Source organism: Bos javanicus, chromosome 7 (assembly GCF_032452875.1).
Source record: "Bos javanicus breed banteng chromosome 7, ARS-OSU_banteng_1.0, whole genome shotgun sequence".
Classification (NCBI taxonomy): domain Eukaryota; kingdom Metazoa; phylum Chordata; class Mammalia; order Artiodactyla; family Bovidae; genus Bos; species Bos javanicus.
In genome coordinates, this window is record NC_083874.1 from 48,613,811 (window position 1) to 48,627,081 (window position 13,271).

Genomic DNA, 13,271 nt, shown 5'->3' on the forward strand with positions numbered 1-13,271 from the left:
AGAGATGAAGTCACAGGCAGACAATCAATATAAGTCACAGGTTCTCATTACCTGAGGCTTGTCTTATTTACCCCAGTGGATCTCAAACTTCAGTGTGCATCAGAATCCCCTTGAGGGCTTGTTAAGACACAAACTGCTGGGCCTCACCCGCAGAGTTTCTGGTTTAGTAGGTCTGAAGTGGGCCTGAGAATACACATTTCTAACAAGTTGATGTTGATGCTGCAATTCCAAGAGTCATACTTTGATAACCACTGTTTTACTCCCGCAAATATAGGGATTTCCTGATGATGTGCCATTAACCATTTTTGCCATTATACTTATCATAGTGTTATATACTCCTCCTCAAAGTGATTTTGGGGAGGAGAGTGATCATTGAAATCTGTGTCAGCACATCCCTCAGCTGAACATTATCCACCATAGAGGGAGACAGATATAGGGCTGACCACCACTGCTCAAGATCAATTATTTATGCCCCAGGATTCTAGAATCAGGCTCACCCACCGCCCATGTGGGTGGTCAATGGTCATCAGAGTTAGTCTGCAGCTCCTCTGTGACCAAATGTGAGTGACCAGTGTTCAAAAACTCAGAATTCAGTTCTGACTTCTGGACGATCCCAGAGGAACCCAGGACACATAGTCCAGGCTCGGGGATGCCGTTGCCTCCAGAAAGAAATGTTCTGCATTTGCCTTTCCTGTGCTCAGGAGGTCCGCTGCTCTGTGTCAGGAGCAGTCCTTTTCATAGAGATGCAGAATTCTACACTATTTCCTATCGGTAATTCTTGGCTGAGATCCACGAATAGTTCAAGAGGGGACGTTAATGAACACAGCCTCCTGGCAAACTTCAGACAATTCCCAACTTCTTCCTCCAGGGTTGAATGACCTGAGTTTATAAACATACCTAGAATTTGTACTGCCTTGGTAAAGTTCAAACGAAGTCAAACCATTTCAAGGATTTTCTTTGATATCTGATTTGGGGGCTAAGTAGGAATGGGGTCGCACAGAGTCGGACACGACTGAAGTGACTTAGCAGCAGGAATAAAACCAGTTTTTAGCTTTCTTTCTGCAATGACCTCAAGTACCCAAAATTCTCACACAAGTTGTTTCCTCTCCTTAAAATACTCTTCCCCAACCTGATCCCCCTCCTCTAACACCTGCTTATCTTTCAGGTCTCAATTTACACATCACCTCCTCCACGAGAACCTCTTGACCTCCAAAGCTGAATCACAGGTCCTTCCCCAAGATCACTTACACCCAGGGTTCTCCCACTAAAAGTGCCCAATTTTATGCTCTGTCTGGTAACTTTGTCTCCCCTTCTAGACAGTTAGCCCTGCCAGCACAACAAAAAAATATCTGCCCCAATTACTAAAGATAATCCTTGGGCCTTAGGGTACCAGCTAAAAGTAATGACTCAGATATTTATTTAGAATAAATGAATAGTAAAGACCACATGCAAAGAGTTAAATGAAAAAACACACAGTTTAAAAAAAAATTAGCCAGAATATCTCTTTCTTGGATTAAGACATGTTGGACACCAGATTACAATTCTAGTGACAGAATTTGAGGCAAACAAACAAAAAGAGAAAGGGGGAGCTTTTCCCATCTTTTGATTCAACCACCAGAAGACAGAAGCTATCAATTCTTTGTAGAAGCTATCAAGGCTTCTGACATAAACAAAAAAAGGCAAAGCTTCGGGTGACTTAACCATGTCCCAGAAACTATCTTCCACCAAAGTAGGGAGATATCAGTACATTCACATTGGAGAAAATCCAGCACTCGTCTCTGTGAATTTCCATAGTAACACAGAAACAATACTAAAGAAAATGCAAAAATTTTATGTACACAGACAAAAATGATACAGAAGAAGGTTTTCAAAATAAACTTGCCTTTGAGCTCATAAAACCACTGATGAGAGGCTGTACAATGATCTGGGAAGAGCAATTATGAGGTTTTTGCAAATCACTGGTTTCTGAAAATGTGGAGGCAGCTCAAGGCACAGGGAGGAATAGGTGTGCTTTCTGCTTCTCTCGTAAGCATAAGAAACCCAATTTCTATGGCAGGTCTTGCAAAAAGCCATCATACATGGAGCACTATGCTCATTGCCATGTAATTGTGCAGTGTAAAAAAGAACAAATTTCCTATCTTGACAACTAATGGATAGTTGTTTCCATAGATACCTGAACCTAGCAACCAATTAGATAAAAACGAGTATTCCCCAGAGTCTACGTGTATTACATCTCTGAAACTGTAAACTTCCAGCTACCTAAAGAAACCACAGTTTGTCAGGGCAAGAAGAGACTTGATCCATTCTTTCTTTTAAGCCCACGTTGGACATTTCCAGAAAAACTCAGGCCCAAAGAGTCCAATAGGCATATTTCTTTCTTTCCCCAACATCCTAAGTCTCACTTTACTAAAGATGTATAATGTCTTTAACACGAATTAGTGAATCAAATCAGCTTGTTTAATGATCACTATTTTCAACATTTGTCCTTCAAGGCAACTAACTCTGAGTTAAGAACTATCAGTGGTCATATGGGAATCACAAAATAACTAAAGAACTGGTTCCAGGCTAACAATCATGCTAGACCAAACTTAATCACATTCAAGATCAGCAGTGTACTTGGGAGTCCAACAGGGCACCCAGGGTCCTGACTCCAAGTCTCAGTCATCACTGTGTAGAAGGCTGCAGATCTCCTGGTGAGGAGGGAGTTCTGGGTGACACAACATTGGTGAGCCAGACTCGACAGGGCACAGCTACTGGATAGACTCCCAAGGAAAACACCCTCATTTTAAATAAATAAATAATTAATGAATTAAATTAAAAAAAAATAAAATAAAAGCCAAGTGGTCGTTTGCTTCAGGGATGTTAGAGAGACCACGGAAAGACTATCTGATTTCTTAGGAAGGAAACTTCATTCCCAGCATAACAAGATGGCTTTTAAAAACAAAAACACGTCATACTATTTCTTTCACTTGGATGAGTCTGACTCTACCAGTGTGACCTGGGAGCCAAGCCTGTTGCCCCTCCTTAGGATCTAACAACTGCTCTATACAAAGAGCCATTTAGGGAGCAGAGACTGGCCAGGAAAAGGGCAGTAAGTGAACAGCACAGAACTCCCCAGCAGGACCCAGACCCTAAATCATAGACTCTGCACTCAGGTGAGTGGAATGAACTAGGCTCTGAACACTGTGTTCATCAGGCAAAGGTAGAGTGTGTGTCCAAACTCTCTTCCACGACCGGTGACCTGGGCAGAAGGCAGGCCCAGCCAGTCGGTCCCTCGGGCCAGGGCAGGAAGCGAGTCTCTCTTACCCTGGTGCGTGGGGCCGCAGGGCTAACACCAAAAATTCATCCGAAGGAGCATGTCGAGGTTGAGGCAGGAGACTTGTCCCAGCAGGTTCCTGAGCAACAGGTGCTCCAGGCAAGGACTGACAGCCAGGATGCAAAAATGAGGGGTGGAGAAGCAGCAACGCAAGAGCAATATCCGGGGGAGGAGAACACGAGTGGGAAATGGACTTTGGGGTCAGACACATCTGTGCTCAAACACCAGCCCCATCACTAACTCACTGTGCGAACATGGGCAGCCACTTACCCTTGCCAAGCTCACTTCCACTACCTAAAATACCAGGATGACAGGATACTTCCTCCTGGGTGTCAGGAGGCTTAAATGATATAAGTCATTTAGCGCAGTGCTTGGTAAAGAGCACACACTAAATGTTAGCTTCTATTATTAGATCAACACCAGCATCATTACTACCATTTAAAACAGTTGCTAAAAAAACAGATTCTCAACAAACGGTAGAAAAGGATACTTATGATCTGTGAATGGGAGAGTGAATAACTCCAGGAATACTGATGGGGCTTTTTCAGGACCGCAGAGCATTTTCCAAGGTACAGCCTGGGTCTATTGGAAGGATCAAGATGAGGGAAGAGCAGTGCCACTCACCAGCCTGGCCCAGGAGAGCAGTCATCTGACCCACCCTGCCAACAAGCCTTGGTTCCAACACTACCTTCTGACAGCCCAACCTAGGAGGAAGCCACCCACTATCAGCCCAAATGAGCTTTTGGTGTCATCTAAAAGTTTAATAGAGATGTCAGCTGAACTGAGATGACAGTGAAAAGGGCCAGATTCAGTACATCTCTAAAGGGTTTATTTCCATCTTCCTGAAATCTCATTTCTCTGCCACCATCTGCAGCACACGGTAACGTAGGAGTGTTGTGAGTGTCTGGGAGACAGCCCCTAGTTGTCCATGGCAACCCAGCCGCGGGGAAAGTGCTGGGTGGTGAATGTGTGGGAGCTCAGATGAGGCTATTAGCTGTTCCAGCTTGAATGTGTCAGTATGATCAGTGTGTATGAGGCACAAGAAAAAAATCCCTTATTACCCTCTGCAGCTATCTCAAGGCAGAGTCTTGCTTCTTCCAGGGAGGAGATTTGGCTGGCAAACAGTTCACTGCTGAGAACTGCTGAGAACAGTACAAATCTCTCTCCACCACTTAGTTTCTCAAAGTCAGCTTTGTCAGAAAGCCAACTTGGACTGAACTCATGAAAGCCCAAACCTGCTGGCCCCTGGAATTCCTGTGGCCACTCTTCCAGGGAGCCCCATTGTCTCCTAACTTCTCTTCTTCCTCATTTGGCCACTTCTATATTTCTACCTCAGTTTCTCAAAAGGACTTTTTAAAAGTTCTCAGAGGGTAAGAATTGGGTTTCTTTCTACCCAGTATTCAGCTAAAATGCTTTTGTAAAGTGTGGAGGCATGGTCTGGAATCACTCTGTTAAATCTCACCTCAGCTATTTACTAGCTATGCTTATAGACACATCACAAATTCTTTGGTACTCCTCCACTCAAGACATGGAACCTAATCACCACCCCTCCCTTGAGTGTGGGCTAGACTTGCTGACTTGCTCCCAGCAAATAAAATATAGCAGAGGTAATGGAATATCACTTTGAGAGAAAGTTATTAAAAGACTACAGCTCCTGTCACGGGTGAGTTTTCCCATTCTTTTACTGTAGAAATTACTCACTCTGAGGGAAGTCAGCTGCCATGTGTGAGGACACCCAAGTAGCCTATGGAGAAGGCCATGGGGTGGGGAACTGATGCCTACTAGCAAGCACAAGAGTGAGCTTAGAATCAGATCCTCCCTAAATGAGCCTGGAGGGGACTGCAGTGGGAACCAGCAACTTGACTACATCCTAACAAGAGGTCCTGCACCAGGACGATACAGCTAAGCCCCTCCAGGATCCCTGCCCACAGAAACTGAGATAACAAACACTTGCTGTGTTAAGCCACCGAAGTTAGCGTAATCTATAATGCAGAAAGTGATAATAATACATGGCGAGAAGGTGACATAACCCGAGACTCAGTTTCCTCATGCATAAAAGGAGGATGATGACAGGTTTGACAATCCTATGAGATAATAAATGTAAATCACTCAGCCCAGTGCTTGGCACATACTCAGCAATTAGACCTGCTACCAACATCCGTGTGGGGTTAGTACCATGTCATGGTCAAAAGCAAAGACTTTGAGTTGACCAGACCCATAAAGAACTCTTAGAAGTCAATAATTAGAAAATAATTTTTTAAATGTGAAAAGATTTGAACACAGATTTCACCAAAGAAAACATACAAATGACAAATAAGCACATGAAAAGATGTTTGACATCAATAACTAGAGAAATGTACATTAAAGCCACAGTGAGATGCGACCACATACCTACTAGAATGGCCAATTTGTATTTTTAAAAAAATAGATAATACAAGTATGGTGAGACAATGGAGTAACAAAGACTCACATACATTGCTGCTGGGAAAGCACAATGACACCATCATCTAAACAAATAGTTTAACAATTTCTTAAAAAGTTAAACATATAGTTGCCACTCAGACCAATAATCCTACTCCCAAGAGAATGTATTTACCCAAGAGAAATTAAAATATATGTCCACACAAAGATCTATAAGTGACTGTTCAAAGCAGCTCTATCTGTAAAAGCCAAAAGACCGGACACCAAACGTCCATCAACTGATAAATGGATAAACAAAGTATAATACATTCATACAATGGACTATTCCTTAGAAATAAAAAGGAATGAACTCCTGATACATGAAACAACATGGATGAATCCCAAAAGCATGATGCTAAGAGATATAAGGCAAGATCAAAAAGCTCCATATGGCATAATTACATTTATATGACATTCTAGAAAAGAGAAGACTATAAGGACAGAAATCAGATCAGTAGCCATCGAGAGGTGGGGGTGGGAGAAGGGGCTTGACTACAAAGCACCACAAGAGAATTTTTTAGAGTGATTAAAATATTTCATATTTTGATGAAGATGATGGTTATATGACTGTGTATAGTTGTCAAAATTCATCACACTGCATCCCCAAAAAAAAGCAAATTTTACTGTGAATAAATTATTATGCCTCAATAAACCTAAAAGAAAATGATCTGGGATATTGATAATGAGGGAAGCTACACACTGTAGGGGCAGAAGGTACACGGGGAATCTCTACCTTCCCCTCAATTTGGCTATGAATCTAAAAGCGTGCTAAAAATATAAAGTCTTGACTTAAAGAAATAAATGTATTAGAAATGCATCTCTTAATAAGATGAATGAGATATTATAGTGCTGTAATGAAAGAATATCTTGCTGAGAAACAAAAAGAAAAAAAGAAAGGAAAAATGAAGGGAAGGTGAGAAGAAAGAGTAAACAGAAGCAGGGAAAGAAGGAAAAAGAAAAAAAATAAAAGGAGGAGAAAGAAAAGAATCTTTTTTCACCTGTCACCAAAACCTGAAAACCTGTTCCTAGAAGCAGTTTGGCACAAGAATTTGTAATGGAACAGACCTTGTTAAAACCCCAGCTCTAAACTTTCTAGCTGTGTAACTGGGCAAGTTACTTAACCTGTCTGAGTAAACTCTGTAAAGTAGGGATATGACTACACTGACCTACTACTGTCACAATTTAATGAGCACAGTCTGAATCTTCACAGTGACAGCTCCCCTCAGCACACCCCATTCCTCAACCCTGCAGCAGGGATCTTGTTAACATAAGTGCCCACACAGTGGTGACAGGAGTAAGAGTTTGAGAAGCAGGGTGGACAACACAATCTTACATCATTCAAGGATTAAAGTTGGGGGAACAATGAGGCAAAGAGTAGCCATGCCCTTTTTTTTTTTAAATCCCTTCAACAGATTCAAAGGAAATCATGGTTCCAGTCGCCTGTAGAAGGCTATGTGCCCAGAAATCTAAACATTTCATTGGAAAATAAATGGTTCTCAAGGAGTAGAGGCAACATGGGGACATCTTTGGCTTCCTGAAACAAGGGGTGGACTCTGCTCAACTATACACAAAGTATCTGGGAAGGGGCACAAGGTATGTTGCTGAGGCCGGGGGTCAGGCTGTTTAGTTCAGACCCAGACACAAACTTGGCTTTGATTTTCAAAACTGTTTTTTTGTGGGTGTATGTCGTAACACCCAGATGGGGAGCCTAGAAAAAGGAGAGGTCACTGGCTATGGTTACCACACAAAGAAAATGGGCCAGTGATGCACCACTTATTAGCTCCAGAATACACTCACCGGGAAAACACATCATTACCCTGATATCAGAAAGGATGAGAAACTCAGCTTCCAAAGAGAAAAGTCACAGACAAGCAACAAGGCCAGCTGAAAACCCAGGGTGTAAGAAACAGCCTGCACACAAAACAATACAACAGTGTACCTTAGAATCAGTATTCTTCAGAAACAAAGCTGGTGGAAATTCAGACCATAATTGAAGGTGACATTCAAGTCCATCAGAAAGAGGAAGACTTTTGAATAAAATAACTTTGAGGCAACTGGCTCATGACTTACCATACAAACAAAGCTGAATCCCTACTCTCATTCCTTGCACAAAAACCAATTCTAAGTGCATCAAGCAGAAGATAGATCAATTTGACTACCTATTATTTTTTCAGGATTTCAAAATGTTATAAACAAATTTAGAGACAAACTGAAAACTAAGAAAAAAATATTAAAATACATACAAAGACCTAAACTCTTTTAAAAGCACATCTAAAAGCCATTAATAAAAAAAAAAATACAGTCCAACAAAAAAAAAAAAAAAATGGGAAAAGGACATGAACAGAAAAGTTCCATGCCCCACCCAAAATAAATGCCAAAAATCCCATGAAACCAAGATTAACCTTACTCACAACTAAAGAAAAGCAAACCAAAACAAGATGCCCTCTTTAAAAGGACATCTGACACGTAAATGTTTAGATATCTAAAACTGGAAATTATTGAAAGGCCCATCAATATAGTTACATATATAACAGTACATAAATATAATTAAATGCTGTACTCCATTACAATTTAAATGCTGGTTTTACCCATACTGATAACACTGAAAGTAGTCTGTGACACTTGGTTGAGTAGACAAAAAAGATTTCAATCCGTTAGCAAGAGTCCATTTATCTAAAAGTGTGTGTTTTGATTTATTTGTGAATAAGTGTGCAGAGATATGTCCAGAAGAAAATTCACCAAAGTCATTGTCCCTGGGTGGAGGGGTTTCAGGTGGTTTTTACTTTATTTCCAAATTGCAGTATCCTTTTAATAACCTACAATGAACACATATTTCTATAATAAAGTTATTTTCACTTTGAAAAACATGAAAACATTTCAATGCAATATTCCAACAAAACAAAACACATCAACATGCAGTAAGGCAAATGGTCTATCAGACAGCAGTCCATGCCCTGTAGTTGCCCTTCTAGCCAGCACTGGCAACAGGTGGCAAACAGGTAGGTAAAACTCTCAGGTTTACAAAGGTGGAGCAGGTGCAGGATGGTATGGGTTCAAGAATAGGTTTGGAGGGGGAGAAAAACACAAATCAAAATCGGGTTCTACAACATTAGCTGTGTGGACTTTAGGCAAATTCCTTAATATCTCTGGCCTTCAGCTTCCTCCTTGCTGAACTAGGACAATTACTTCTACCTTCTATGTGATGCCTTCAGTTCACTGCTTGGTGCACAGTAAGTACTCAATAATGCCAGATGTTTCTATTATTATCTGGGAATTCACATTGCAGCCACTATGTTCTCCATGATCTGGTGTCACACAGCAGAATGGAGAGAAGGAGCAGCAAACCTTGGAAAATCCAAAAACTGAGTCTCGGACAACATGCTTCTTGAGCCCCGTGAAACCCTTCCTGGAAGCAGCAGGTGAGGAGTAAGGCAAACCGCAAAGGGGAAGGAGAGGGCAAGGCGAGGGTCGACATAACCCCCGAGTTCACCTGCTTGTAATGGATGAGCCAACATGACTCACCCCTCTCCTCCACCCTTCTTCCTGGGTTGGCTGGGACCTCCCCCATAGACTTCGTATGCTAGGATCCTGGAAAGACGATGCAGATGCCAAGCCAGAAAGAACTTTACAGACTATATATTGCAGCATCCTTTTCATTCTGGAGGTGAGGGACCTGAGGACCAGGGAGAGAAGGGGACTCACAGGGAACCAGAGCAGCCAGCACCCAGCATAGACTCTCCATCATGGTCCTCTGCTATGCTCACCCTTCCCTCCCCCTGGCTCCCTTACATGCTTTCATTTCCCCCATTCCTTTCCCCTGCCTTATTACCTGTCAGGCTCCTCAAGGGCCCTTCTCTCCTCTGGCAGCCCTAATTGTCCCTATTGGCTCTGTGGTGAGGGGAGAAACCAGACTAGGGCTATTCTGACTCAAAGAATGGCCTAGAGAAAAGATTGCTGTAGCCACCACTAAGTCAAAACTTGCACAGCCATTCCTCTGCTTCCAAATGAAATAGAGCCCAAACCCTGGTGTGAAACAAGAAAGAGAGAAGAAGACAAGAGCCTAAGTTCTTCTCAAACCTCCCTGGTGACACTGAAAGTTACCTTTACACTCTTAGGAAAGGAAGACCCTGGAAATGAGAGGTGCCGGCAGAATCGAGAAGAACCAGCAGACTCCATCTCCTAGGTGGTAAATACAACTGAGATGCGGGGCAGCCACGGGTGAGGAGAGACTTGGAGACAGGTGTGCAAGGCCATTTTCCCAGGTCACAGTCTCAACTCTTGGTAGTGGGCTGGGACTTACCTTGGGCAGGCTGACTGGAGTCCTGGGCTTGGTCCTTGGGTTTTTAATCAAGAGCCTCTGATCCAGAGGGAGCAGATGGTATTTCATGGCCTCGATGAGGAAGTCTTTACAGGTGTTGTTATTCTTTATCAAAGCTTCTTCTTCAACTGTCTAAAGGTAATAACCCACAGGTGATCCCGGGGCAGAGTTCAGCCCCATTTCCTAAGCCATCTCCCTGGGCTGAGACATTCCTGTGCTCCCACACTCATCCATTCCCACATCGCATTGTTTCAAACCCCAAGACCAAGGTCCAGAGTTCTGGCCTGGTGCCCACCTCCTGCATCTCAAGAGTGCAATGGAGTAAGTGATGAAGCTCTGGCATCAAATCCCAGCTCTACTACTTACCTCCTCTGATCCTCAGTTTCCTCATCTGTAAGATGCAAGGCAGGCATATTAAAGTACCCCACAATCTCACACATTGTATTTTCTTGTAAATGTAAATAATATAAAGACAATTTATTGTCCCTAAGGCTTCTTTCCACATGCCCCCTGATTGGAATGTATTAGGTTGGTGCAAAAGTAATTGCAGTTTTGCACTGCTGAACTTTGCTGTTTGATATTGGAATACATTCTTAGATAAATGTGGTTATGTTATACATCATTTTAATGTGCATTTCTCGCTTTATATTTTCTTTGCTAATGACTAATTACTTGCTATTTATATTTATTTTAGACTATAGAAATGATGTTAGACAAAAACCAAATTTGAGTGATCTGAGATCAAAATGGGTTGTAAAACAGTGGAGACAACTCACAACATCAACAATGCATTTGGCCTAAGAACTGCTAATGAACATACAGTGCAGTGATGGTTCAAGAAGTTTTACAAAGGAGACAGGAGTCTTGAAGATGAGGAGCACAGTGGCCAGCCATCGGAAGTTGACAACGACCAACTGGGAACCATCATCAAAGCTGATCCTCTTACATCTACATAAGAAGTTGCCGAAGATCTCAATGCCAACCATTCTATGGTTGTTCGGCAAATTGGAAAGGTGACAAAGCTCGATAAGTGAGTGCTTCATGAGCCGACCAAAAATGAAAAAAAAAAAAAATCATTGCTTTGAAGTGTTGTCTTCTCTTATACTATACAATAACAATGAACGTCCAATGAATTTCTCAATTGGATTGTGATGTGTGATGAAAAGTGGCTTTTATATAACAACTGGCAACAACCAGCTCAGTGGTTAGACCACAAAGAAACTCCAAAGCACTTCCCAAAGCCAAACTTGCACCAAAAACAGGTCATGGTCACTGTTTGGTAGTCTGCTGCCAGTCTGATCCACTACAGCTTTCTGAATCCTGGTGAAACCAGTACATCTGAGAAGTATGCTCAGCAAATCAATGAGATGCACCCAAAAATGCAATGCCTGCAGCCAGCATTGGTCAACAGAAAGGGCCCAATTCTTCTCCACAACAATACTCAATCACAACCACTCACCACACAACCAACATTTTCAAAGTTGAACAAATTGGGCTATGAAGTTTTGCCTCATCCTCCATATTCACCAACTGACTACCACTTCTTCAAGCATCTTGACAACTTTTTGCAGGGAAAACACTTCCACCACCAGCAGGAGGCAGAAAACGCTTTCCAAGAGTTCTTTGAATCCTGAAGCATGGATTTTTATGCTACAGGAATAAACAAACATTTCTCACTGGCAAAAATGTGTTGATGGTAATGGTTTCTATTTTGATTAATAAAGATGTTTTGTCCAGTCACAGGACTTTTTGCCCTCTGCTCCTGGGAACCTCAGGCAGCCACCCCTATGGGCACATGCCTAGGTGCTATTCCTGCTCCACGCTCCCTCCCTCTGCCTTTTATTTCTCAGCTGCCAAGATCTTGGAAGGTTGACTATTTCCCAGCTAGTTCAGTCATTCCTTATGTGAAGTTCAGAAGCCCCACCATTCTGGTTACCATCCTGTAGGTACTTTCTGATTTGGTCAGTCTTCCCCTTCATATGACTTCTAGAATGAACTCTTGGTAAGATATGTAAGTAATGATCCAGTACAATTTTTGCAAGAATGAATCATGATTTTCATGACCAAGTATTAGAGAAGAGAGCCTTTTTCTTCTCAGTTTCTACCTGTTATGGCCTGAAGTTGGCTTCTACTTTTTCAAGAATATCACCAGGCATTAACAAACACAAAACTACTTCTCAGAGCAGCTTCATAGAAATTGATTTTTCAAAATTAAATAAGCATCTGGTGGACTGAAAATGTTTTCTACCTGGTATCTTAAAGACATTTTGACTACTGCAAAAGAAATCAATCCCTTCGTGCTGTCTCCTTGTGGATGTCATCATATGCACTGGGTTGTGTAGAGCACAGGCTTGGGGGGAGGCAGACGTGGATTTTCACCTCGCCTCTTCCACTTACTGCTTGTGACCTTGGACTTTGCCTATTAGGAAAACCAGCTTTGAAGCTCAGCAAAGAAGGGAAATCCATTGAGAACAGTCTGTAAAGAGATCAAGCCCTAAGCCTTTGGAGTGGGAGCACTGACTCCAAGATCTTAGACTACCAGAGAACTAACCCTAGGGAGTATCAAATAGTCATGCAAAGGAAACCAATTGAACACAAGCCCCAGCATCACCCAACCACCAGTAGCACCCTGTGCAGGATGCCTCATCTAAACAACAAACAAAACAAAAATACAAGCCCAATCGTCAGCAGACAGGATTACCACCTCATTCAGCCTTGCCCATCAGAGGAAAAATAAACAAACAAACAAAAACTCAGGACAAATCTCACCCTATATGAAGCTTACACAAACTACTGGACCAACCTTAGGAGGACAGAAACCAAAAGGAACAAAGAATTCAACCTTGAAGCCTGGGAAAAGGAGACCTCAAACACAATAAGTTTAAAAAAAATGAAAAGGCAGAGAAATACTACACAAAAGAAGGAATGAACTAGAAACACAGAAGTCCAAATAAATGAAGAGGAAATACGCAAACTACCTGAAAAAGAATTCAGAATAATGATAGTAAAGATGATCAAAAACCTTGAAAACAAAATGGAAAAAAAATGCAAGATTCAATTAACAAAGACCTAGAAGAATTAAAGAATAAACATACCAACACAGACAACACAATTACTGAAGTTAAAAATACTCTAGAAGGAATCAATCGCAGAATATCTGAAGCAGAAGAACAAGTC

The 13,271-nt window shown here is 41.9% G+C and overlaps 1 protein-coding gene across 3 annotated transcripts in view; it reads right to left on the reverse strand.

The window, feature by feature from the left end:
- The window catches only part of KLHL3 (kelch like family member 3), a 280,088-nt gene that overhangs the window by 22,787 nt on the left and 244,030 nt on the right, over window positions 1–13,271 (reverse strand). For all 3 annotated transcript variants that reach the window (XM_061423600.1, XM_061423601.1, XM_061423603.1), the window contains one exon: window positions 10,077–10,226. In XM_061423600.1, the coding sequence (XP_061279584.1) occupies window positions 10,077–10,226 (150 nt within the window). The remainder of the gene's footprint in view (window positions 1–10,076; window positions 10,227–13,271) is intronic.